The sequence below is a fragment of the Vanellus vanellus genome (genome assembly GCF_965231255.1).
Source record: "Vanellus vanellus genome assembly, chromosome: 12".
NCBI lineage: Eukaryota > Metazoa > Chordata > Aves > Charadriiformes > Charadriidae > Vanellus > Vanellus vanellus.
The window spans coordinates 8,199,164-8,227,163 of NC_138917.1; the positions used below are offsets into that span (position 1 = coordinate 8,199,164).

General features: G+C 44.4%; 1 protein-coding gene across 1 annotated transcript; it reads left to right on the plus strand.

Moving 5' to 3' along the window:
- Positions 1-1,369: 1,369 nt before the first annotated feature.
- Positions 1,370-27,999, plus strand: ATP2C2 (ATPase secretory pathway Ca2+ transporting 2; the record flags this gene model as incomplete). The annotated part of the gene is given in 29 exon segments (XM_082489244.1): positions 1,370-1,468; positions 5,377-5,392; positions 5,395-5,489; positions 6,454-6,564; positions 7,910-8,026; positions 9,832-9,921; positions 10,004-10,039; positions 10,132-10,193; positions 11,258-11,366; positions 11,447-11,596; positions 11,702-11,770; positions 12,598-12,673; positions 12,914-12,980; positions 14,243-14,367; positions 16,333-16,430; positions 17,155-17,256; positions 18,054-18,143; positions 19,598-19,699; positions 20,280-20,436; positions 21,843-22,013; positions 22,599-22,696; positions 22,784-22,834; positions 23,747-23,913; positions 24,570-24,638; positions 24,721-24,837; positions 25,533-25,680; positions 26,273-26,368; positions 26,667-26,808; positions 27,507-27,999. Coding segments are annotated over 29 exon segments (2,943 nt in total). The 3' UTR covers positions 27,620-27,999.
- Between the last annotated feature and the right edge of the window lies 1 nt (position 28,000).

A 28,000-nucleotide genomic window follows, 5' to 3' on the forward strand; every position in this document is an offset into this window, starting at 1 on the left:
TCATTAAGAAAGCATTTCCCAATCAGGAGCCGAGGGAGTTAGGAAGCCCCAGCTGTGTTTTACAAGAGTCTGGATATTTGCAGAGTGTTTCTCAATCGCTCTGCTTTCCCCTCGGTCTTTGGAAAGAAGCCCTTCCACCAGCCCGCTTTAGTGGGACGTGGTGTGTTATCTGTAGAAGTTACCTACATCATGCTGGTGGGGTGTCCCACGGCGCTCATCAGCTTTTGCTAGAGCTGGTGGGACCTGGGACATGCAAACAGGCAACACTGAAATGCTCCATTGGAAAACACCAGTTTGATGGAAGTTGGCAAGGTTTTGGGTACCAGGGGCTGTCACACAGGTGAGAGTCTGGGGTATTGGCCCCATAATGGTCTGAGTGTCACCACGTCCACCACCTCAAAGATAGGAATGTGTGGCTGGATGTCCTGGGAAAAAAACTATTCTCCTGCAGAAAATTGCACATATGTTTTTCTCTGACTGGGAATGACATTTATTCCCTCAATGCAGTTTTTACTGTCAAAGGAGGATCTTAATCTCATAGTTTACACCTTAGAGACAATTTAAGCCTAAGCGAATCCTGTAGTCATGACGCCTGGGGGAGGACGTAGGTGTCCTGGTGCAAAGCAGAGCACGATGCTCCCTGACAGGCGGCTATAAATCTTCTGAAAGGATGTAACTGGTTAACTTTAGCCATATGTTGAGATCCACCACGAAAGTGCTCACCTCTACAGAATGAAAGACTGTGTTTTTAATAAATGAGCATCACAACTTCACACATCACGCATTTATGCCCTCTCCCTGATGTAAATACGTATAAGTACTGGTGTTGTGCTGACTGGAGCATTTCTCAAGGAGGATTTCTCCAGCCTGGAAGTTTACAAACAGGCTCGGCAGTGAGTGTAACCTGTCTTGCCTCTGCACGCAGCGGCCTCGGCAAAACAACCTCCCTATCTGCCTGCCCGAGATGTGGCACCCGCCGACGCTCCTCCCGCAGCAATATTTCAGAGGGCGGAGGAAAACAGAGAGCTGCAAGACCTCAACCTGCTCTTCGGGTGCTGGCCTGCACGCACGTAGGGCCACCTCACTCCCGTATCAGCCACGGTCTTGAACACAGACAGGTTTCCCCTGGCAGGGTTTTAAGGGCGAAGCACCCTGCGTCGCCGCTCGAAGGGTGCATAGCCTCCCTCCCTCCGGCACCTGCGGCTGAAGGCGTGACTTGGCGGCGGGTAAACGCTGCCTCTCCCTGCCTGTAACCATAGCCCCGCGCTTGCAGGGGAATTCGAGCCAGCGCTGCCGGCAGCGGGTGGCCCCATCCCAGTGGCCCCATCGCGGTGGCCCCCGGGGCGCTTCCCACCGCTGCGCAGCGAAGATGGTAGAAGGCGGTTTCACCAAACTCTTCCAGAAAAGGTCATTTTTCCGCTTCGCGCAGAAATATCAGCCCCTTGGAAGCGGCGAGCCGGAAGAGGAGGTGAGGATTGCCTGTGCCTCTTGCCTGGACCTGCTGAAATAGTTTGTGTAATTGGGGTTAATTTTGTCTAATTTGTCTGCTTTGTCCCACCGGTAACTTGATATTGCTGCCGCTGTGCTCTCCTCTCTCTGCGCCGAGTCGTTCCCTTTACAACAGGGGACAAGATTAATGATGTTTACCCGGCAGCCTGGTGAGATGGGGATACTTGTTTCTATGCGATACTCCCAGGACATATAGCTCAGGCCAAAGTCCTGGCCAGGAACATTGTTCTCTTCTCTCAGAAGGTTCAAAATGAACAAAACTCCTAGCAGAGCGACAGCCGTGCGGTTCATGGGCGCTGTGGGAGGCTTTCTGGAGTGCTTGCCCAAAATGCGAATGCTGTCTCGGCAGAAGGGTAAATGAAGATCGAGGCAAACTTTGTCCTCAGGGGTAACCCCTGCTACCAGTGCTGGTCACTGGTGGAGGGGCTGTGACCCCCGCGGCTGTCCTCTGGGCCGTTGCTGCAGTCATCACTGGTAACAAATGGCCGAGGAGAGCTTTAGTTTGGACCTGCAGAGTCCACTTGGAACTAATGCTTTCTTTGCTTGAAAAGTGCTGGTGTATGAACGCTGATTTCCCCCTCCCTACTTTTACTGTCTCTCCTTGGTGCAGATGGACCAAAAAAGTAGCCAGTGGTGGTTTAGGTGACAAATTTGCTTGTTCTCCTTGGGGTTTTTTTGCCACAGAACCTTTGGGTCTGCGATTGTCTCATCAAATTTACTCAGCACAGAGATTTCCATTGCTTAAACCCCATTTTTTTCTCCCACATGACAGATTGGTTAAAGTATAGGTACTTCCCAGCCCTGGCCTACATTCGGGTCTAAATTACTATTCTAGTTTGGGTTGAGACTTTTTTCCATGCCAGGTTTCACACTAATGAACACTTATCTCCTGGAGTCTTTCACAGGCTCCATATCCTCCCGGATATGCAGAGCATCCTTATCAGAATAGTTTTATTATCATGCAGGTACATTTATTTTTTGCTATATCCCCTCAAAATAAACTAAATAGTGCAGGTTTCCTTCCCGGTGCAAAAAGGGAGACCACAAGATTGCCTCTGCACAGCAGTGACATAGACTTCACTTACACACACGCTTTCAGTCCCTTGGAGGTGTCAAGTCCAATTTCTCACATCTGAAAAGCTCCCAGTAGGTAAGGAGTTAACTCCCTCCTCCAGCTCCTACAGGTTTTGGGGCCGAGGGTTACAGCATCCCCCTCCCAGGAGACCTTATATAGGAAGTTGCCCTAAACTCTTGAGTTTTAGGTTTGTGGGTTTGGGGGTTTTTTTTGGCCTGGATGGGACTGGTCTGTGTGGGGGAGGAGGCTCCTCAACTGGAATCGCTGTCAGCTGCGGAGCTGCAGTGACTGGGGTTTCCTGCAGTGCCATTTTTCAGCTCAAGGGGCTTTGCTTTAGATTAAAGGCAGCTGGAAGATTTTTTTTGTTGTTGTTTCTTTAATTAAGAAAAAAAAAAAAAAAAGCCAAGTTTGAGCAGCAGCAAGAGAGCAGTGGGGGTGAGGGATGTGCAGCTGAGGGCAGTGAGCCCATGGTTTGGGCACTGCCCACCCAGCCTGAGTCAGCCCTCACATACCCCTGACGGCAACTTCCAACCCAGGTAATGTTTTTAAAACAGTTTTTCTGGAAACTCCTTGGCTTTTTGAACGATCAAAGGGTCTATTTTGAGGCTTATGTCTTCAAGTAGGGAGACCAGAAGCTTCATTTCACATAAGCGGGCTGTAATTCTGCGATAGACCTGTGATGGGGGAGCCAGAAACCGTCTGCGTGAGGAGCTGAAGCCAGGGCGGTGGGTGGGAAGGGGCCGGTGGCTGTGGTTTGCTCTGGGTTGGTTTCTGTGTGCTGCCTGCACCCCTGAAACACAGGTCCTCTGCCTGCTCTGTGCACCAAAAAAAGCAATTCAAAGGGCTTTTGAGGCAATGGTTTGATTTATTCCTTTTGGAAGGATGAAGATTATATAAGAAGAGGGTTTCCGCTTAATATTTTAAAGGGCTTCTTGTTAGACTAAATAACCCAGTCCACTTTTGACCAGATTACAATATACTAGCTGGTCCAAAGTAATCTAAGATGGGGGAAAAAGTATGCAAAACCTCAGTAAAGGCAGAGGTGGGGGGAAATCCTGAGAACTGATCTATTGGGCTGTTTGCCAGAGCATACAAAAAGGGCTGTGTGCTCTGCAGAAAGCCCCACGCTTTCTTCCTTCCCGCATGAGCTGCTCGGTGCAACAATTGATGGATTGTTTCGGGGGGAGGGATGCGGAGGCAGCGGCACAGGTACCGGCAGCACCGGGCTTGCTGTGAGGTGCGCTGGGGCCGACTGCTGCATGGCTCCCAGCCACGACCAGCTGCTCTGTACAGCCTCCAGTATCTCCTGATCTTGTAAAGCAATAGATAAGCTATTAATTTTTCCTTTTTTTTTTTTTTTTCTCCACTTCCCTCTGCCCTGCTGTATGGAGTTGTGCACTCTTGTGCTTGAGTTATGCCTAAAGGATAAAGGTTAAAAATGTAAATGGATAATGTTGATAGCCAACATCTGTTTTACAATGTAAACAGAAAAGAAAGTAATGCCCAAAGAGAGGCTGGTTTACGAAGGGGTTTGCTCAGGACACTGCTTGGTGCCTAAAAGACATGGGGCGGGATGTGTTTTCCGTGGGGGTGAAGGACTCTGCCCTGGCAGCGCTTTGCAGAGGAGGGGGCAGATGGGGCCCCATTGATGCGTTTCCAACTTGTGCATTGCTGGAGCTGCTCGTGTGGTAGGAAAAGTTGTGCCACGTTTGTCCGGGGGAAACCATGTAAAGGTGTGAGGTGATCAATGCAAATTAACTCATCCCAATAAAACTTCATTTCACAACAGCCCCCAGCTGTGAGGAGCTCGGAGCTGCCAGTGTTTCTATTGATCCCCAGCCAGCGCTGGCTGCCTACGGCTCAGGCACATCCATACGCTTTTGTCATCCATTTCCTCCACGCCTTTTCGAAGGTAAATATTAGTGATAGAGCTGAGCCCTGGCTTCCCCCGCTGGCTCGGAGGACTGTAGGCATGTTACCTTCATGCGTGGGTCCGTTCCTGCCCTCCAGCTCCTTTATTTAAAATTTAAACCCCTTTGAGGCAACGCTGTACCTTGATACATGCATATGTCACCAGCAGTAGAAACCATGTTAATCAAATCCATTCAGTAATGAATGCAAGGTATGTTTCTATACGTGACAGCCTGGTATTTTCTTCCCAGCAAGTCCTTCCCTCTCTTTAGATGCGTGGGTGGCTTTTGGTCTTGCAGCATCTGGGTGTCAACAAAGTTACATGGAACTCATGAATTTGCACAAGTAGGAATAGATTGTTGGTTTTAAACATGGAAGGACTTTTTTGTTACCTCTAGGGATGCCTGTTAAGGAAATGTTGAAATAAGGGTGATGCCCAGTGCCAGTACACGTCAAAACAGTGGAGAAATACTGCAGCTTCTTTGGGCAAAGTGTGGTCACCAGCGTGAGGGACGCAAGGAAGCAGGGAAGTCCTTGGAAATCTTGGGCAAATTGCTGGGGTTTTGGAAAGGCAGGTTGTTCTTGGGGTGAAACGGCTTCTAAATGAGCACTGCACAGACCAAGGGATCACAGCACCCTCTTCTGCGTTTCTGCCGAGAACAGGTTGGCACCAGTATCTCGTGTGTTAGCAGCTGTACCATGGATCAGTAAACAGTGATAAAAAGGGGGGAGCAACACATAGAAGTGGCAAAAGCCTTTTTCAGGAGCAGGACTTAGAGATGCTCCTGTCTCATCTGCTATGAGCTCTCCAGAAGCTACAAGACAGAAACCAATTCTGCGTACTGGCATGAGCGAACAGCCAAAGGGATTTTCTGCATTAGGCTTTAGATAGCAAAACACAGATGTTCCTAGAAACATCCTGAATATTCATAGAAAGGCTAATTCTCCAAATACCACTTCAGGCACCCCTGAAGTCCTCCAAACCCTTACTCAGGTGCTGCTATGAGCTGGACGCGAATGTTTCCCCAACAAACACCCCAGGGCGCTGGTAGCGAGGAGCTGGTGCCAAATGATTGCTGCCCTGGCCAGCGAGAGCTGGTGGGGGCTGAGCTCTGCCGGGGCTGAGCACCACGCTCGCTTGGGGTCCTTCTCTTAATGAACACATGCTCTTGTGCTTTATGAATGAAGGTAAATGGGAATGGATTCTCCTGTCCCTCGGGAAGGGTGAGGTTTCTCCCACTCTGTACTGCCTCTGTCGTGTGCCTGGCTGGGATTTCAGGGGATGCCACTGCTCGGGAACGAGCATTTTGGAAAAAGAGTTGAGGGAACCTGAAAGGGAAGAGAGGTTGGGGTGCTGAGCCCCTGGATGCTGGGAGCTGGGCACAGCCCTCGGGCAGCCTGGATGGGGCAGAAAGGGTTTGTCCCGCTCGGAGGTGTTTGCAGAGCCAGCGGTGGAGGAAAACAGCTGTGGAGACTGGCGAGACTTTTGCTTTCTCCTTCTGGCTCAGAGATTTTTTTCTATCTCATGTTTGCTGTTCATTTATTATGTCTTTAACAAGGGAAAATAGTTTTTTTCCTTGCTCTCAGCATTGAGTGTGCAGTGGGCTGTGAGACACTGGCATGGAAAAATCCGCAGCTCAGGCAGGATACCTGCAAACAGCAGAGCCCGGCACACTCTTCTGACCACAGCAGTGGGGAGGGTTTGTCTTTTTGGTAATCCAGCTCCTAATAGCCTTTCTTTCTGCCAGAAGAATGTGCACCTGGCTTTGAGGCTGTAATAAGGATTAATTAGGCAATGTTATAAAGCACTGTGATTTAGGAAGTGTTTTAGCTAACTGAAGTCACGCGGCTGGCAAGGTGAGGGAAGGGAATGGGATTAAGGGAAGAAGCAGAGAGATGCTGAAATGCATTTATGAACTGTGCTCTTGCCTAACGGTTGCTTTATCTCGTTTACTCAGACCCATGAGGAGCGTGAGCTGAAAATAATTGAGCAGGAGAAGGAGGTGACAGTTCTGCCCCCGAAAGATGCGTGTAAATGCCATAAAGAAGACTTGGCAAAAGCTTTAAATGTAAGCGTTTTTACAGGTCTTTGTGAACATAGCAAGGCAGTCTGTGTCATCTGACTCTGGGAAGAGACTGAGGTCTTTGGTTTCACATGCAAACTCCTGGAGTGCCCAAAGCCTCTGCCTTTACGTGGGACGAATCCTCATGTTGGCTGTGTTCGAGGCTCAGCATTGGGCATTTGAGCTTCACTTTGTCCTGGGGAAGGATTTCACTGAAGCGAGTGGCTCTGTGAGCTGCAGGTGAAAGAGTTCAATTGTCCAACCTGGAAAGCGAAGCGGTCGCAGTGCTCTGCCAAGGCTGGCAGAGGGGCCCCGGGCACAGGCTGCACAGCTCACCCCCTCGGATTAGCAGCAGCTCCTTGGAAAATGTTGTGCGAATGCATGCAGCCCTTTCCCCCCTGCTTTTTGTAGCAGGTTCCATTTCAGAGGCAAAACTCACCGCATTTATTGTCCTAGATGGCTTCTCAAAGGCTTGCTCACAGCCTGAGTTGTTAGGTATACACTCAGCTCGCCATCCCCGCCCCAAGCAAACAGCGAAGCCGTAGCCATTGCCCGGTTCAGCTCAAGTGCTGAGACCCGTTTGCCCACGCAGGGGGAGGAGATCAGCCCTGGCAGGGATGTCCGCGGTGGCGGGACCGGCCGTTCTGCCCCGGCCCCGCTGGACCTTCCCCGCAGCCACAGCAGGGATGTAGCTGGAGGGATGGAGGGACACTGGGGCTCAGCAAGGAAACTCCGGTTACTTGGTCTGCTCTGGAGTTTGTCCTTGGGAAAAGAAAATCTGATGTTATAACTCACACTTAACTCCATATATGAAAAACAGATGGAAATTTAGAAAGTCTGAGGCCCCACAACCAGGGGAAGCTACAATGCTTAGCAATATTTTGGTGTCTGCCCTTGCTGTTTGTTTAAATCCAGGGAAAATAGATCTAATTCCTTCTCCATTTGTTCTCTTTGAATTTTTGCCAGGGTATTTTTATTTTTATTTTTTCTTTAAATGTACAGTGAAACCAGAAATCAGGTCTTTCCTTTACTATTTTAGATTTCTAATTTGTCATCTATTATATGGTTTCTCACTTGTGGTAATACTTTTTTTTAATTAACTTGTGCTTACTTTATGGGTTTCTGTGATGGTTGATGGCAAAGTTTTATAGTTTGACAAAAATAAATACCTAAAGAGAAAAATAGTGGATAGATTTATTTTTGTTGTGGGGGACTGAACCCTGAACATCTTGCCCAGTCTACTTGCAGTTTTTTAGCATGACTTTGCCTTAAGAAGTTTTCTATAACTATTCTACAGTATGTAATGTCTGTTGTTTTGGTTTGGTTTTTTTCTTTTTAAATTTCCCTCTAGGTTGATTTACAAACTGGACTCTCTGAGTTTTCTGTGCTACAGCGCAGGTTAAAACATGGCTGGAATGAATTTTCAGTAGAGAACACAGAGCCGATATGGAAGAAATATCTAGACCAGGTAAGGACTGCATAGATGCTCATTTCCTGGCAAAAAGCCCTGGCTGGGTTGGCCGGAGTGTGTCTCTACATTGAAGTATTCAAGGTTTCTGCTTCCATGGATTCAGCCTTGGAACAGGCTGTGCCCCAGATACAGAAACTGTCTGTTTTCCCAGGAAAACCATTGTGAGATTCAGATGTGGGGTCATTTAATGTGAAGATAACATCTTAAAATAAAAAGAAACCTTTTTATCTCCACGCAGCCCACAAATCAAAAGCCGTAGATCAGTGACCTGATTTCTGGAGCATATTTATTCCCTTTAAGGTGAGCGATAAAATCATGAAAGGTTTGAGGAAACCCAGTAGCAGCTGAAAGCCACCCCAGTGAAGGAAATCCCTAAACCTCCAGCAAAAGCAGAGGCAGTTGCAGGGCTCAGGTGAACGTCAGTGTCTCTGTCAGCAATGTGTCAGTAGCAGATACATTCATACATGCTGCCATGCGCTGTAAACATCCACAATTTGAAACCAGCCGCCCCCAAAAAGCCAGGCAGAAGGTGGTATTTGCTGTCTTGTTTTTCCCCAGCTGAGTTATCCTTGAGTTTTGTTTTTTATTAACTGGTTCTCATCAGTATTTAATGCATTCTGCAGCTCTCTTTTAGAGCTTTTAACTGAACGAGAAGGGGTGGGGTTTTTTGTTGTTTGTTTTCAACCAGCAATTTGACTGATTTTCTTCTTGCTTAGCTGAATCATGAAGATTTTAGTGGCTTTGAAAGTCTTTATTTTTATTTCATGGGTTATCCCTTTTTTCCTATATGATCAATATTCTTTAAGCACTTTGTAATCATCACTAAATCTCTTCAAGGATTCTTTTATTCTTAACAAAAAGTGAGATGGTGCTTTTTTTCTGCTCTTCCTTAATAAGTTGTTTCTCCTAAGGGGATACCAAACGAACTCTTTAGTGCATCTCTGATCCTTCCACAACCTGTTGGTCTCTCTGGAAGAGCTGTGTGCAGTCCCACACCACTCACACCTCTGTACTTGAGCATTGTCCCTCAGCAGACACTTGAAGTGGCTTCTTCCACCTGCTATTTTTGTAAAACATCCCCTCCAGCTCAGTCTTTCTAAAGAAAAATGAAGGGACTTTCGCCTTTGGCTTCAGCAAGGAATAGATTTAAACCTTGGCTTTCCTACTGTCCATCACCACACATCTGTTACCCAAACAGGCAGCCTGGTCTTTGCCAGACCTAATTCCCATACAGCAATTCCCACACTAGCTAAACAGAGCTGTAACGTTCTCAGGTAAGGAAAAAGGTTCTTAAAATCTGTATTTAAAAGTGAAAAAAGTGAGGATCTGACTCCAGCAGCCCTGGGTCCAGCGCAGAGTTTAGCAGATTAATTAAAGGGAAGGGAAAAAAAAAAAAAAAAGAGGATTTCTGGTTTCAAATTCTATAAAGACAATAAAGTTTTTGTTTGTACCCATCATGCCTCCAAGGAGCTTTTAGAGTCAGTCCTGCGCTGTATGGCTGCAAAGGCAAGCCTTGCCTGTGCAAGCAGGGGAAACGAGAGGAAACTCATGTCTTTTGGTGTGAGCCTTGTCCTGCTGGTCCCTGGTGCTGCCCATCTCCTGCGCAGGGAGCAGGATCCAGCGTCAGCCTGACCACAGGTGCTGCACCGTCTCTGTCCGGGCAGAGCAATGCTGTTGTCACGAGCAAGGAGGGTCCCTGCAGCAAAACCGCATGTCTAATCCTTTCTGATGAGATCTGAGGCCAGCTCAGCATCAGCAACTCCATATTTAATTTTCTATTGCAATTTCTTTTATTTCTTCAGTTTAAAAATCCCCTCATTCTCTTGTTGCTGGCTTCCGCTTTGGTAAGCGTCATCACGAAAGAATATGAGGACGCTGCGAGCATCACCATGGTAGGTGGTACCTCTCCTGCAAGCCAACCCTTCGCTCTTTGAAGCTGGTGTGCTCACACCTGTAACACCTCTTTGTTTGCAGGCAGTGCTCATCGTGGTCACTGTGGCCTTCATCCAGGTATGTCAGCCGGAGATCAGGTCTGCAGCCGGGGCTGTCATGAGCGAGCCCACTCGTGTAACTTAGCTTTCTTCTCATTTCTCATTTAAAAGGAGTATCGCTCGGAAAAATCCCTGGAAGAACTGAACAAGCTGGTGCCCCCCGAGTGCAATTGGTGAGGCATGCCTGATTCGGTGGGTTTTAGCAGGGTTTGGGTTACGAAGGCAGAATTTTTAAAGTAAGCACCCAGTGGAATTGAAAAAGTGCTGAGAGACAGGAGAGTCCCAGAAATGTCCTGCTCTGCACCCTGCGTAAGGGTCCCTACAGCATCTTGCGTGTCACTGACTCCCTGTGGAGGAAAAACCTCACCCACAGGTTTTTTTGGCTTTAGAATTGTTTTGCCTCTGGTCGATTGGCACAAAATGAGCGGAGGTGCAGGTGGGCTGGGTTTCCTCGCCCACGCCTGCCCATCACTGTACGTATGTGCCTGGCACAGGCACTCCGGGCGTTTCGGTGCAGATCAGCCACAGGCGAGCGCAGTCACACCACTGCCAGTGGAGCAGTTGTAGAGTGTATCAGACAGCACTTCCCTGACTGCTTTGATGTTCAGTATCAGTGCTTTAGATTACAGGAAACACTTTTCCTATTTATGTCCTTGCAAATCAGTTTTGTCGTGGCCAACATAAATAAGCTGTGAGGTTCAGAGAAACCTTGCGCTGCAAAAGCAGCGTGGGGTGTTCTTCTGGTCCAAAGTTCACCCAGGTTCGAATCTTACAAATGCCACTGCTTGTTCTTTATTTATTTATGATGTGACACCATAAACTTCTAACCACTTGAAAGGCTGCACTTTTAATACAATACTGAAATGCCAGTGGTAATTCTAGCTTTAAAAAGCTTCTTTTTAGGTAAAAGAATCTGCATTTCATTATTTAAAGCATGAGCCACCGGAAAGCACACCATCTTGTCACTCCTATCTACCATATAAGTACTGTTTAAGTCGCTTATTGCTGAAATAGAAGTCTTCCATAACCTGCCAATCTGTTTATGAATTAAAACTGAGCCCAAACTGAACATAATCATCTCTCCTCGTTGTTATGAAGATTTTATGTTCTTATTTACATTGGAAGTTCATTGGGGCAGGGCTCTTGCTTTCTTGCCAGTCCCATTCCCAAGCCTGCAGAAAGAATAAAAACCTCACAGCCTGGTTTCCTTTCTTCTTTTTTCATTTGTCTACTGTAGCCTAAGGGAAGGAAAATTGCAGCATCTTCTAGCACGAGAGCTTGTGCCTGGGGATATCATATACCTGTCTGTTGGCGACAGGGTTCCTGCAGACCTCAGGCTGATAGAGGTAAATACAACTATATGTACAAGAGCCTGGTTTGGAAATTTCTTGGTTTACCAGTGCCAGAAATGTGCCTTTTTAATTAGGTTACAGATCTGCTGGTGGATGAATCCAGTTTTACCGGAGAAGCTGAGCCTTGCAACAAGACTGACAGTGTCTTACTGGCAGCCGGAGACATAACCACGCTGAGAAACGTTGTTTTCATGGGGACTCTGGTGCGATACGGGAAGGGAAAAGTGAGTCCTGTCAACCTTGATCTTTTCCTCAACATTAATTACAGAAAGTCTAGATTTTTTTATCTCCTCCTCTTTTTTTTTTTTTTTTCCCCCCCTTCTTTTCAGGGCGTAGTCATTGGGACAGGTGAAAATTCACAGTTTGGAGAGGTGTTCAAAATGATGCAAGCTGAAGAGGTAAAGAAGTCTCTGTGTCTCTCTGGAAATGGTGAATGTTCTGGATGAAAGTCTGTGAGGAGAAGCAGTTCCAAGAATGAATGCATTGGGTTCATTTCTGTTTCTGCTACAAAACATCTGTGTGACTGAGGGACACCAAAGTGCTGTATCCAAAAAATAATGTTCTAAGCAAGGCTTGGGCTTCTAAATCCAGACTTGTGACGATCAGCTTGTGTCTAACTTGGTAGTCACCCAAACATCATGGTTTCTTCTTCCCACCTGCCCCTTTCCACTACATACATAAAATTTTACTTGTCTACGTGCCAACATTTCATGGGCCAGAGCTCTGAGCTAACACAGATGAAGGTCTAGAAACTCTTGGTCCATTAATGCATGAAATCACAGCAAAGCAGAAGTAGACACTTCTGGGTCATGTGTGGGCAAAGCCTCTGAGATGCAGATGAGGGACCAGAATTTTTATCTCTGTCCCAGAGGCTTTGCACACTCATTATCCACTCCGGGACTTGATTGCTAAGGCCCTTTTCTGCTTTAGCCCTTAGTCTGTCTCTACCTTGGCCCCCCAGCTATAACTGAATATAATTCTTTCTCCTCCCACTTTTTGCCTGTCTTGAGTGCACTGAGGCAGAGGCTGCCTGCCTGCGGGATGGTCTGTGCCCAGCAGACCCAGCTGGGGGTTTGGGGTGGGTAAGCACTAGGGTATATTGCACAGCTGTAGGGACCACAGTAATGATAATCAGGGCTGTGTGGGTCAGTCATTCTGGGCTGAGTGTCGTCTTTTTATCTTGTGTAACAAGCAAAGAAAACCAGTTATTCTCTAATGTTTCCAGACTCCCAAAACACCTCTCCAGAAAAGCATGGACAGACTGGGGAAGCAACTGACCCTTTTCTCCTTTGGCATAATTGGTGAGTCGGACGCAATACTTGCATGGTCAGCTGTGAAAGCCCTCTGTGCTCCAGGGCTGCTTTTTTCAAAAGTACTTGTTGATGTGGGTTACCTGGACTGTGGGGGTTCAGGCAGAGACACCTCAGAAGGAGAGATATGGGGGACCTCATTGCATACTCAGTTCCCCAACAACAGTTAAAACAGGTTAGAGATTTATGAATTTCTTGAAGTTTTTTAATCAGATGGTTTTCCCCCACCAGGTTTGATAATGCTTATTGGCTGGTTACAAGGGAAGCATCTCCTCAGCATGTTCACGATTGGAGTTAGGTGAGGACTGGAGAGAACCTTTCTCTATGATTTCTAATGAAACATTTCCCAGGGAATTCCCTGGTCAAAAAAACGGGACGTTTCACAAAAGAGAACTTGATTAAGGCCCTTCATAAATACATATTGATTTTGCACTGGCAAAATTAATGTTAGCTTTACAACAGAGTTTACTAGGAAAAAAAAACCAAGTTTGAGGGTTTGTTTAATTCTGGAAATCAGTATTTGGAAAGTCTTCACTGGCTTTTCCACCTCATCCTGCTGTGAATGTTTTTTCCCATCTGTACTATGAATTTAGTGGGAGTGTAGCAACAGCAAATAGGAGCCTTTGATGTTCTTACTGAGTTTACGTCTAAAGACAGGAACGCGCATTTTACGTGGCATAAAATGCATGCACAATCTCTTAATCAAACATAATAAACCATGTGGATTTAGTAGTACCCATAAAACCTGTTGTTTGGTGTTGTCATGGCTCTAAAATCAATCCTTGTATATAAAAAAAAAAAATAGTTTTCTATGGAAATAGAAAAAAAAACTAAGATGAGGAGACAATGTAGAAGCCAAACTGGTTCGGTGCTATCTTCCTGTCTCCAAGGGGAATGTGGTGGCCAAGAAAAGTGATTAAGCCTGAGTTTTGGAGAGCAGCCTATGGTTTCAAAAGTCCTCCTTGATTACTTTTTGCACATACCTAAAAGTGTTCAGAGTTACCCAAGGAATAACTAAGGGACAGATACAGACTGTGTCAGGATTCTTCTAGCATGTCAGGTGTTGCGGGTTTTGATGTGGCTCCGGTTCAGTGTGTGTGACATGGGGACATTTGGGGAGCTGATTCTGTCTGGCCATAACTTGTACCTATGTGAAAAAGAGGAGATGAGGGGCTGCGTATGGCCAGGAGCCAGTAGCCGACATGTGAGCCATGATGCCAGGGAATATTCAACTTCCATCCTCAGAAAATTAAATAAATGAAATGAAATCCAACCCCTAAATCCCTACTTAACCAGAAAGTAATGTTTTTTGGCAATGTAAAGAGGAAAAGCAATTGCTCTGTCAAAATCATCCAGAAAAAGGTTGAAGAGTTGGATAGATATCCTTCTTTTGTATTTCTGGTGTGCCAGGAGTCCCAGTGGTTAGTACTACATACTCCCATTCAGATACGCATGTATAAGCCTGAAAACTCACCCCATGGAAAGTCCCTTTGACATGTTTTTGTCAGTACTTGTAGTTTGACCCGTGTGTTGAAGCTGTTGTGTCACTGCTGTCCCCAGCCTGGCGGTGGCTGCCATCCCAGAGGGCCTTCCCATCGTGGTCACTGTAACGCTGGTGCTGGGCGTTCTCCGGATGGCCAAGAAAAGGGTGATTGTGAAGAAGCTGCCTATAGTAGAAACCTTAGGTAAGGCTGCAAAGGGGCCACACAGCTTGGTCATCTGCCTGCCAGGCTTCAAACTCTGAACTGAATAGCAACAGGCTGGCCAAGTGAGCCTTGGTCAGATTAGAAAAAATAAATTTGGAATATGCTTACTGGGTCAGAACAACCTGCTCAGACTTAAAAAAAATTTCTACCCTGTGTTTCTCACTCTTTTCCCTTATTTTAGTGAGGTTAACAGGCTAGGAATGGTGCAACCCAAGCCATGGCACTGGCCCATGGAGAGCAGAGCCCCTCTGCAGTCACGCATGCTCTGCTCAGGTTGAAAGGCTTGGTTTCTCCTTTCTCCCCATTCTCTGGGATCATCCTGCAGGTCCATCCAGTCCTCTTCTTCAGTGTCTGGCTAAAAAAGTCTTGCAGCCCCTCAAGTCGAGCCTGGTGGCATAAACCAAACCATGTGTCCTTCCACGGCCTGTGTGGCCGTCTTCCAAATATTCAGAGTGTCATGGAAATGTGGGATAGAGAGGACCTTGAGAAAGCCAGCCCACCCTCACAACTGCAGGGCAGAGTGAACTGTAAAGAAATTATTCTTCCACCTCCCCTCATCCCCAGGTCCCTCTATTCCAGGCTTTGCTGTTCTGACATTGGCCAGTATGGCAGTTATATGAAGGGGAAGACGTGCTGTGCATTTAGTACCACTCATTAAAAAGTATACTAAATTCCAAGCCTGAACCGTGCAGTCGCAAATATCTGCTGCACAGCTGGCTCCTGCAGCTAAAAACTGTCTTCCTTGGACATGCTGCTATTGTTTGAGCTCCCCTTGTTTGTTCTGCAGTTAAGGAATCTTATCACCCTTATTTAATTGTCCTGGGTCAGGACATCTGAAACGGCCTTATCTCATGAAGAATTTCGTTCTGGTAGGGCTGCGCCCAAATAGGCGTAAGTGCCAGATGCCCGGGTACTCTGCAAGACAGTCTAAGCACAGCAAAATCTGTACTCTCCCACACATGAATTGCGCCATGTCTTTTAAACTTCCGAAAAGGAGAAAAATAATCCTTCTTCTTTATCTGATTCTTTAATCGTCAATAACTAAAAAATGAAATATGGGAGGTGACAGCTTTGCTCTGTGCTAACCCTTCAAAACTGCAGTTAATTCAATCACAGCCCAATCTGCTTTAGTCTCTCCAGGCTCTTACATGGTGGTCATCATGCTCACGGGGTCTGTGCCCAAGCCGTGTGGTCATCTGCAGAGCCAGGGAAAATATTCAGACTTAGAAGGGAGCTGGGGTGTGATTTTTTTTTTTTTTTTTTTTTTTTTTTTTTCATTAAAGCCCTTTTTGGGAGTGGAAACTAGCTGTAGTGAGGTGTAAATGTGCCCTGGAAGAAATGTGCTTTCCTGAAGCAGTATTGTCACAAAGCAGAGCATGAGTGGGGCAGGTTCCGCTCTTAGCTGTGGATTTTTAAGTATGTTTTGTAGCAGTCATTAACACATGTACCCTCACAATCCCTTGGTGAGGCAGGGAAGGGCTGTTGTTCCTGGTTTAGAGAACCAAGGGGTAAATGGTCCATCTGAGGAAGCATGGGGCAGAGTAGGAATTTGATATGCCTTTTGAATATATAAAGCTCTTCTGTTGTGTGATATTGCAGCTCAGAAATGTTGATTAACTCCCTGGAGATCAGTGCCTTCTCTCTGACTGCCCACCATATGATGCTCAAGATGATGTGGCCCTCTTGTGATGTCTCCTCCCACATCTCGCATCCAAATTATATGCATGATACCCTGACGTGCACTCAGATCCTTTCCTTATGACATGCTATTAGGAAACTCATCCATTTCTTGGTATTTTCTCCCTTTTCTTATTGGTGCGGTTTGAGTAACATTAGGGAAACATACTCTGCCTCTCCTGGAGCCTAGAATCTCATTGTTCAGTTGCATTATTTATTAGTTCTGATTAAAAAAAAATCAGAAAAAAAAAATCTTTCCCGCATCAGGTTGCTGCAATGTCATCTGCTCAGATAAGACAGGCACTCTGACAGCCAACGAGATGACAGTGACTCAGCTTGTGACCTCGGATGGATTCCAGGCAGAGGTATGGACGAGACGGTAACACAGACTTCCCTGTGCAAGCTCAGCAGGGCCAATTTGCTTTTAGTTCAAATGAGGGATGCTGAGTCAGTCCCCAAACAAGCAGTTTCTCACACATCACCGGTTCCATTAAAGCCAAGGGACTTTTGCGGTGCTGGAGACAGGCAGAGGTGGGGCTGAGTGTACAAAAGCAACTCAGATACCATAAACAAAGGTGTTCATTGACCTAATCTGCTGTTCTCTGCAATTATTGTAAATATTGAAACCTCTCATTGACCTCTGTGGGTCCATCTTCTGTAGGAATATTTATTATACAAGTGACTTGATCCTTCTGCTTGGTTCACCCTGTGTGCAAAGTGGGTGAAAAATGCGGGTGTGCAAACTGTAAGGCAGCGGAGACACGGGTCAGTCATCAGTAGTGTAGAACCAGTGAGCGCACTGCTGCCAAAGGGCTGGATCTCTTGACTGAGCTGCAAGAGACTTCTGAACTTGTGGTGACCCAGTCCTGCATAAGATAAGCTGATTCTTTCTGTTCCTATACAGCGATTGGAAGATTACACTTTCATTATCTGCAGCCTTTTCTATAAGCATTGCTTTGCGCTAGAAAGAAGAATCCCAGCATGCCTTCAAAATCAGAAATTTGCTCAAGTGCACCCCAATGTATGCAGATGTAGTATAGTCCTGCCAGGCACTGGGAAATTTGCTCTTTCTGTCTCTCCATTCCTCAGGTCAGCGGGGTGGGCTACAATGGAGAAGGAAACGTTTATCTTCTGCCATCAAGGGAAATTCTGAAAGAATTTTCCAACGTCTCAGTTGGGAAACTAGTGGAGGTAAGTATGAGTTATGAAACAGCTTGTCCTATTTACATTCAGTTTTCATTCACACAGATAACTTTGGGTAATGAGTGTGAAAAAGCCACTTTTGTAAGTCTAAAATTAATTGTCTCGCTGGAGGATTTTCGTGGAAAGGCTCTGAGTAATTGTGATACATTACCTGAAGCTTATGGGTGAAAGGTAGCAATTGTAGGGTATGTAGGGAGAGACCAGAGTCATCAGCTTAAAGTCTCAATGACATTTTGGATAAAAATAAAATTCTGGCAGAGGAGAGACCAATTAATGTTATCCTGTTCAGGTTTTTAATGTGGACAGATTGTAGACTTTAACTAGCTACATAGTCAATTTATAAATGTACTGTGATGGACTCTGGGTTTTGTGTTAGCATTAAATAAAGTCTTGCACATTCAACTGTAGGCTAAAGCAGACTGAAATGATCCGAGTTGGAATCTCAAATGGAGGTTAGGTCTTATTTTATCCATACTGCACATTAGAAGCAATGGTAGGGGAGACTAAGTTTTCATTTTCATAACTTATCAAGCTGGTTAGATGTAGATCATGTTTTTATTGATGTTAGTTTATCCAAAATGTAACATTTTACCAAAATGTCAATGTATCCTATAGATTAAGCTGGTTTTAGAAAGCACAAGAACTGATCTCAAGAGATGCTGCTATGGGAAATAGCACATCTTCAGGGATGTGACTGCTTTCATTCTCCAATCCTTCATTATATCATTTAAAGAGATGGAAAAGCTATGAAAAAATAAACCATGCAAATATGTCCCTTTCTCTAGGCTGGCTGTGTAGTCAATAATGCCATTATCAGGAAAAATAGTGTGATGGGACAGCCCACAGAAGGAGCTCTCATTGCCCTTGCAATGAAGGTAAGATGGCTAAGATATAAAATTTTACAGAAATTTGAAAAAAAAAAATTAAAAAGAGCTGGAAGCGTTAGGTCTGACAGCAGTGATCAGACTTTTAAAGTCCCCAGACTGGTTTTAGTCTTTCCTTGTCTCTTCTCCCCAAGGTCATAGATGTACACCTCTCCCACATAAACCTCTTGTCATGGGCAAGCACCTTCCCTGACCTTCTGTGCTAACAGCAATAATTGTTTTGCTTGCTTAACCTCTGCAATTACGCTGCTTAATGGATTTCTTTCAGGCTGAGACTGGGCTGCCTTTTTTTTTAATTTCTGCATGTGCTAATTTAGAGTTCAGGAGGAAGACAAAGGGTGAAAAATGAGTGAGAACAGGCCATATGAAAAGCATGGCAGAGGGTCATCATCGATTTGGGTCATCTGCTAGCTTTTTACTTTTTTCTAGTCACACTTCTGTAAAACCAGAATTTTTGATGAATATTGCATTCATGCTCATAGGCAGAGGGCCATAAAACACCTCAAGGTATCATCTAATCAGCATTACGCAGCCTGTGCTCCACAGACCTCAGGTGGGCTGTAAAGCACAGAAGGTACCTGATGAAATGAGGCACCTGCAAACATCTGTTCTTGCCTCCCGTTTTTAAACCTTGTAACTCTAACAGGGAAAACATGATTCTTTTTGGTAAAACAATGACATTTTATTTCCTTAAATGCTAAATTAAAATCTGCCTTTTGCTCTGCTGTTCAGCAGCCAAGCAATAGCAAAATATGAGGGGGGATTGTCTCTTCTATTTTTTATTTTTTTTTTAGTTTGATGAGAGCTTGGGGAGAGAGAGACTGGAAGCTACTGATTGCTACCACTTTGCCTAGAGCACTGTGCACGCTGCCAAAGTGGGCATGTATTGATTTGACCCGTCACACTTCATAGCTGAAGGGTCTTCTTGTGGTGAATTGCTTTTTGAGTTTAACTCATCAGGAAATAATTTGAAACCACATCCACAATTGTTCATTCGGTTATTTGCAATTTTCCCTTTTCTTCCGAGTAGGGTGGCTGGGAAATAACCGAAGTGGGGGAGCCTGAGCTCGGGCTGGGAGAAACCTGCTCTGCCCATGACTTTGCTGCAGGTGTAGGGAAAGGACTTGAGGCTCCTTTGACCCAAAGCCCTACCAAGACACCCGTGCAGCTCCCCAGTTCTTGCAAAAATCAACAGGGAGCAAGCTTCAAACTCCAGTTTAATTCATCCCATATCAGGCACCAAAAGGACAAGATGGGTTTGAAAAAGGAGTTTTGCTCTACAGGTGCTTTCTCTTGAGCTCCTTGGTACATGACTGCCTGGAAGTACACAGTCAACAGTCATAGAATCATAGAATGGTTTAGTCAATGCTTGTAATATGGAAAATGTATACAAGCTTTGGCATTGTTCTGCATTACACTGTTCTTTTTGTTTTACCGTACTTTAGATGGAATTAGCTGACATAAAAGATATTTATGTAAGAAAGAAGGAAATTCCGTTTAGCTCTGAACAAAAGTGGATGGCTGTGAAATGCACGCTGAAAAATCAGGTAAAGCAAACAGTGGTGTTGGCTGGTTTCATGTTTCTAATTGTGTGCCTCAACAATGGGCATGAAATGGTATCTCTTTAGCAAATAATGTTTTCAGAAGTTAACTATGTCAGGAGAAAAACTGAACAAACCTCAAAATTCCCAACCTGGGTGTAATTTTAGCTTGTAAAGCTGTGTTTGAATGGGAGAAGATAATACTTTTCATATAGTGGTTTGAGCAGGAAAACAAAAGCTTTTCAGAGATAACTGACAGGGGAGGAAAGATACGTTTGAAAGAAAATGTTGGTCGTTTTTCCCTGACTGCATTAAGCAGTTCGTCTTGGCTGATATTGTGCTCCAGTTTAAAAGCTCACCAACCTTTTCATTACCATTCTGAATGTGAAAAATGGCTAGAGCAGAAATATCACATCTTATAAATATTACATGCACCTGGGCATTTTACAAAACAGGTAAAACAGTAAACAAAAGAATTTTGGTTTTTTCATCTAAGATGTAAAGCCTTATGAACTATCAGTATTTTTAAATGTCCTGTTTTCATTTTTTTTTTTTTTATAAAGTTTATTATCTCTTTACTTTAAAGGATCAGGAAGATATTTACTTTATGAAAGGAGCATTTGAGGAAGTTATTCGATACTGCACTCTGTATAACAGCGGTGGCATCTCGTTATCCCTTACACCCCAGCAGAAAGCCTTCTACCAGCAGGAAGGAAAAAGAATGGGCTCCTCGGGTCTACGGGGTCAGTCATTACTGTCTGCGTCTCTTAAGCTTACAGGTTATCATGCCCTAGTGCTTTCCTACTCTATTTTGCTCAGGATGGACAGAGGCTTGGTCCTCGGCATCACTTGCACGATCTCTTCATAATACTTGTCAGAGTTTGCCAAGGGCCCTGTCTTAGATCTGGTAGCTGCTTGCTTTCGACTAATCTTTTTTTTTTTTTTTCCTGGGTTTAAATTAGTGAGATTGAAAGGAGTTGAAAATAAGCACGGGAAACGGTGAATAGTTTTCCTCCACAGGGTGTTGTGATTGCCTGGGATACGGTCTGAATGTTGCATTGAAGAGCTTCGCACTGGCCCCAATCTAAGCACTGCTCTGCCAAGTTTTGCTTTTAGAGAAGCTGTTGCAAGAGCAACAAAAAGCAACTTTGAAAGGGGTTCAAAACATGGATTTGGGCACAGAGATTTTTGTTTGTAAGTTTGGTTCAGTCCTTTATTAGGACCAAATCTAATGATCTCCTTTTGATCCTGAGTGCGTGTAAGCGCGCAGCCCACAGAAGTTTTTATACACGTGTCATTTCCTTCATCACTAGAAACATCCTTTCAGAAATGTCTCAGACCTTCACACCGTAACAAAGACACCGTCTCCTGTGCATGTTCCCAGGTTGTAAGTAGATGAGAACGAGTCTTGGCAGCCGGGGCTGGAAGATGGTATAGTTAATGTAGGTATTCTCCAGCCCCGTGTCTTGCGGTTAGTAACTCGTGTTCAGAGCTTGCTTTACAATATCTGAATCATCTGCTGTTGTGAATGGCAAACGACCGCTCTGAAGAACAGCGATTAGCTCAGGCAGCTGCTGCGAGCTTGTGATTCAATCATCAAAGCAACGCTGACATGAACCCCTGGCAAAATATCCTTGAGTGATTTAAGAACGATTGAATGATATGGGTAGGCACCAAGAACAGAAACAAAATGTTCAGAGCCTTGATGTTTACACGATGGAAGTTTCACTGGTTTAACTGAATTTACATTTCCCATTTTTAGATTAAAAAAAAAAAAGTTTGAGTTTTTATAGGAGCGCTGTTGTTTAAGATAGTAGTTTAATAGAGTCTGGTCTAACATTGCACTGTCCCCATTTAATCCATCTGCATTTAGGGAAGACTTGGTAGACAGCTTTAAATTAGAAGGAAAGAAATCCTAAGAGAAACATGAAACAGAAATGCTCCAATTCAGATAAACTGGTATTATTTGAGTGGACCAAATTTTTATGTCTGTACAAATCTGAATGTAATGACTAAGGATCTGGTTTTAATGACTTTTTCTGCTGGAAAATTGGCAATGTAATATCTCCTCCAAATGTTAATTTTAATGTATGGAAATACATTATTAATAACTTAATCTTGTCTTCTTTTTTTCCCCCTCTGTTTCTAGTACTTGCTTTGGCTTCAGGTCCGGAACTTGGCAAACTAACATTTTTAGGTCTGGTTGGAATCATTGATCCCCCGAGGGCTGGAGTGAGAGAAGCTGTTCAAGTCCTTTTTGAGTCTGGTGTATCAGTGAAGATGATAACTGGAGATGCCCTGGAAACTGCTGTGGCTATAGGTAGGAAACTTAGCTTCTTTCCTGTGGGTCTGTTACATCACTTAATAATCAACTTTGTCACTCTTTTTGTGTGTGCAATAGAAGTTTTAAATGCCACTGTGTTCTTGCTTTTCCATTGAAATAAATCATATTAAATGCAGTAATAGAACAGCTATGAACTACAGGCCAAATTCCAGTGACTTAATTCCACTGTTTTAGTGCCAGAAATGGCAAAATCTCAGTGTAAGACCCTTAAATGAGACAGATGGCATTGCTGGGATTATAGACTCCACTAATGCTTGGCGTGTGAGTATCCCTGTATTTCTGTCCTGGTTTGAATTTTAGCATTAGAAATGCACAGAGCAAGCAGCAGAGAATAGAGTGACGGATTTAGTAGCAGCTCCAGTTCTGGGTATTGTATTGCTTCCATAACTCCAGTTGAGTAAGGACAGGGTGACCGGCCCAGCTCAGAGCCAGAGAGCTGTGTGCCCCGGGTTCAGAAATACTTCCCAGTAAATTCTTTAATTGCTGCTTCTATTCTTTGAGACAGGAAACGGCTTTTTCCAGAGCTGATGGGCAGATCTCACTTTGGGCTTCTTTTTGCAGGACAGAATATTGGTCTTTGCAACGGGAAGCTGAAAGCCATGTCTGGGGAAGAGCTGGACCAATTGGCAGAAGCAGAGCTATCATCCACTGTCAAAAACGTAATGGTTTTGACTACAAAACCAAGGCCTGGTTCCATTTCCAATAGCACCCATCTAATACAAGGTTCTATTTTTGTTTTTTTTCAGGTTTCCATTTTCTTCAGAACAAGTCCAAAGCACAAACTAAAAATCATAAAGGTACTAAGAGCCTCTCATATCCATTTTGTGCCTCACAAAAACAAGGTATCGGGGGTGCCCCTCAGTTCTGTAGACAACCTGCTTCCAAGACAGGATCAGCTCAAATTAAAGGACCGCAAAACCCAAGCTAGAACATTTGCATTATTTACACCAATGACACTAGCATTTCTCTCGTAGACCTGGCCTGGGACATTTGATAGACACTAATGCGATATTAGATGATTAAGGGCTTGGAGCATCTCCCTTATGAGGAAAGGCCGAGAGAGCTGGGACTCTTTAGCCTGGAGAAGAGAAGGCTGAGGGGAGACCTTATTATGGCGTACAAGTATCTAAAGGGTGGGTTGAAGGAGGATGGAGCCAGGCTCTTTTCAATGGTTCCCAGTGACAGGACGAGGGGCAATGGGCACAAGTTAGAACACAGGAAGTTCCGTTCAAATACACGGAAAAAATTCTTTACGGTTCGGGTGACAGAGCACTGGCACAGGCTGCCCAGGGAGGGTGTGGAGTCCCCTTCTCTGGAGATTTTCAAGACCCGCCTGGATGCGGTCCTGAGTAATGTGCTCTGGGCAATCCTGCTTTAGCAGGGGAGTTGGACTGGATGATCTCTAGAGGTCCCTTCCAACTCTGAAAATTCTGTGATTCTGTGATTAGCAAGCATAACATCAAGAGAATGATTTCTGAGGACTTTACTCCCCTCTTCTGTCTCCTGCTGGAGTTGTAACATTCTCTACACTCTTGAAAATCCAGTCTCTTAACTCTTGATCTGAGTTTTGTCCTCGGTGGGCTGCTGAGTCTACTTTACCCTCAAAGTTGCATAGCACTTATTCTGCTCTTGCAATATTACGTGCAAATCCTGTGGCTGCCAACAGGAACTTCTCCTGGCTTCAGTCTCTCATCTCTCCACTCTCACAGGCTTTGCAGAGGGCCGGTGCAGTTGTGTCAATGACAGGGGATGGTGTTAACGATGCCGTGGCCCTTAAATCTGCCGATATCGGGATTGCAATGGGACAAGCTGGTACAGACGTCAGCAAAGAGGCTGCCAACATGATTCTTGTGGATGATGACTTCTCAACAGTAATGTAGGTTTAGCAATTTTCTTACCATCAGACATTTTCTTACTTTACATATTTTCTGGCTACCCATTGCACCAAGTCTGTTGTGTGAGTAGCCTGGGAAATAACACAAGACGCGTGACGTGTAAGTCAACAGGCAGTGTGTGGAGACACCAAGTGTGGGTCTGGCTCGTTTTCAGATGCATACAGGGCAATGATTTTTTTGTTTCAAGCGGTGGTGACAAAGCTACCTTTCATCCTAAAGCCCTGGTTTCTCATTGCTGTAGCTAACCGGGGATTTGAAAGCGCCTAGAAGTCTGGGTGGATCGTAACTTATGCTCTCTGCCTCAGCCAGGAGGCTCAGAGGAAAGACATAATTTGCAATGCTCTGTTGGTTCATAACAATGAACAGAGCAGGCAGAGTAGAGTGAGGATATAAATAGGCCACGTGCCTGTTTTATGAACCAAGACCTGGCCATGTAAACCAGGCTTTTCAGATCTCCCAGTCCTGATAAAGACATTTTAACTGAGAAGCTGCATTGATGTCCTCCTCCTAAGCTGGAGTCTGAATTTCAACTGAAATAAGTGCTAGAGAAGACAACTTGTCTTTTAAGTGTTACGGGGAGCTCAATGTAAAATACTGCAAGAACTAGTTATTTAATAAACTCCCCTTTCCCTTCCAGGAATGCAATAGAAGAGGGAAAGGGAATATTTTACAACATAAAAAATTTTGTCCGGTTCCAGTTGAGCACGTAAGTTCCTGTTTGCTTCAGTTCCCGTGAAAGCACCTCTCGGGTGAGGCCACGCAGAGTAATGTTCCTCTGTGCTTTGCAGGAGCATTTCAGCTTTGAGCCTAATTACTCTGTCAACAGTGCTCAACCTACCAAACCCACTCAATGCTATGCAGATCTTATGGATCAACATCATCATGGACGGGCCGCCAGCCCAGAGGTACGGAAGTCAAATGCGCAAAATATTCTTTGGTTTCGTATGTCTGAATTTGGTTTAGGACCACAAGCCATTATCATTTCTTACCAATGTGCCAATCATTCGCTGGTTATATAAGACAAGTTGTACTTTTGTTTCCTCCTGATCCCTCCAAAAGCATTTACCTCAGGTTTACCTGAGATTTTACATATTCCTGTTTTGTGGTGGAATCACTTTACTATCCCACTGTTTTCCTATGAATGAATGGTCTGTTGTGGTGGGTGCACCACCTGCTGGTAGCCCTGCAGATCTGACTGGCAAGGGACTACTGGGTACATAAGGGGGTATATGCCCCAAAATTACAACACGGAGGAACCTCATCCCCCTGTTGATTACAACTACAGCTAACTACAATTACTACTTCCACAACATGGAAGAGATGTTGGCCACCATCTCACAGCTAGCTCTCCCTCTGGGGTGGGATACCGGTATGATGCACAATGGTAGTCTAATATATCATTTTAGTGGCCTATTATGCAAAAGAGGTCTTTGTCATAGGTGTCTTAGCAAATTTGGGGCCTCATGTAACCTCGCCAGAATATGGTCTCTCATGCTGTATTCCAAAGAATTTCATCCTCCAGATCCATCCTGTTTTATCAGCAGTAGTTTTGGGACGATCCGCATTAACTAAATGTGTCCCTCTGCTTCTCTTTGGGCAGCTTGGGAGTTGAACCTGTTGATAGGGATACTATCAAACAGCCACCCCGATGTGTCACAGATACTATACTTAGCAAATCGCTGATCCTGAAAATCTTCATGTCAGCTATAATTATCATCAGTGGAACCCTCTTTGTCTTCTGGAAGGAGGTGAGGAAATCTGCAACCATATCTTGTTTTCATCAGGGTGGAGAGCAAAGTGAAGGGCAATTTCTGACGTACACTCAAAGGACTTTCTGAAATACATCCAGTGGGGAAGGATTGGTGTGGGCAGAGAGTTAAGAAACCAGGGTCACCTCCTAGCTCTGCTTCTGCCTGCCTCTGTTGCCTCTAATTTGGAGCATCCTATCTAGAATGGGAAAACTATTCCTTGATATGATATCAATGCTTTAAGGTGCTTTTCACCTCTAGCTTACCATGTAAGTAGAAGATACCAAGTATGTAAGTACTATGGATTGCTGATAGTAAATAGTGACTGTTACTATAACAGTTTAAGTAATTTAATGTAGAATATTCTTTACTCAAATTCCACATCAATAAAACATGGTTGATCAGATCATAAACTCAACAATTAGCAGAGAGAAATTAATGCTATCTGTAATGGTTAGAACTAGATTTATTCCTTTGTTTTACTACCCTTCAAATTGACTGGGGTCATTAAAGGGAATATTTAATTCATCTGTTGAATTGACATATTTTTGTAAGGCTTAACTAACCCCTGAATTTTTACATGTGGTTTCAGAATCCAAAAAGTGGCATAACTCCTCGAACCACAACAATGACTTTCACCTGTTTTGTGTTTTTTGACCTCTTCAATGCCCTGACATGCCGCTCTCAGGTGAGATCGCTCTGTCAGCAAAACACTAACATAAACATTAGAATACTAGTATTTTGCATAGGAAGCAGTTTTTTTTTTAAATGTCATTTAAAGCAGCATTTTTATCGTCTTTATATATAAAGTTATCCACCATAGTTCAACTGCAACTACGCTTGTGACTATGTAGTTCGGCCTACGTTAGCACTCATGTAACTTCAAGAAGCGATGGAGGGAAACAGTGGGACATTCAGGTATCAACAGGAAATTGGGAAATGTTACATTTCTCTTTTTTTTCTTTTTTTTTCCCCCCCTTCTCTAGACAAAGCTGATATTTGAAATAGGCTTTTTTCGAAACCGCATGTTCTTATATTCTGTGCTTGGGTCATTTTTGGGGCAGCTGGCTGTTATATACGTCCCACCATTACAAAAGATCTTCCAGACAGAGAACTTAGGAGTGCTAGGTAAGTTGTAAAATAAATAATATTTTGTTTTGTTTAAAGCTACTTTAAAAGGCAGGTGAGATTGCCAAATTGTTGCGCAATAGCTCCCAACAGATTGCTGGTAGGGGAAATCAATAACCAGCTCCTATACCTATATACATACATATAGCTGTACACAAACACTAGCAGTATTTAATATTATTCCAGCCTAGGTTTTGAATTTTGATTTACTGCACGTAAATGCATGTAAATGGATACATGCCAAGATTTTTCCACGAGCTCTGTATGATGATATTTCCCTACATAAATCTATCTCGGATCATTATGCAGTCACTCCGTTTTGCAAAAGCGGGGTAAATGTTTCCTAGCTGAAATGCAATGCATATTTTACCATTTGAATCATCTAAGCAAACTCTACCGTACTGCATTGTGTTGCATCTACATGAGGCCTGTTGTCAGAAGCAGGGTTCAGTGATCCCAAATGATTAATGCAGAGGTTATCACCCATCAAGTGGACTGTACCAACTGACTGTATGGGTATTCCTTGTCTGTCACACTCCTTTCTCTACTTCGACGGCTAGGAAAAGCCTAGCTAGGCCATACATCCATTTACACCAGCACAAACATCTGCTGCAGGAAGGCCCTTAACTGGGGATTCCTGCCCAGCACAAAATCCAACTGCCCGCTGCATTCACCTCCGCTCTCTTTCCTCTCGGCAGACCTGCTGTTTCTCACCGGACTGGCTTCCTCCGTTTTCATTGTGTCCGAGTTCGTCAAACTCTGTGAAAAACGCTGCTGCCAACCAAAGCACACAAAGGGACATCATAACTGATACAAACTTCCTCTAAAGATACACTTGGAATGGAGCTGTGATGCTGGGTAATCCAAATGCACCATTTTCTGATGCTGCACGTCCTTTCTGAAGATACTGAAGTGAATCTGTACCTTCAGTCCTTCCTACTCCAGAGTCTGTTCCTTCTACATGCTCTGCCCAGGCTATTTCAGCCATCTACAGAAACCTCCGGAGCGGCTCCTGTTTTAAACCAAGATCAGGTATATTTTTATAATGTTGACCTCTATATATGTCAAGAATGCTGCAATAGTCCCAGACAAAATAACCGTTTCACACCTGTACAGAAAAAATCTACTGTGCATAAACTGAATTTTTATTTATTTAAATCAAAATGATTTTTATTAATAAAGTCTACATTTT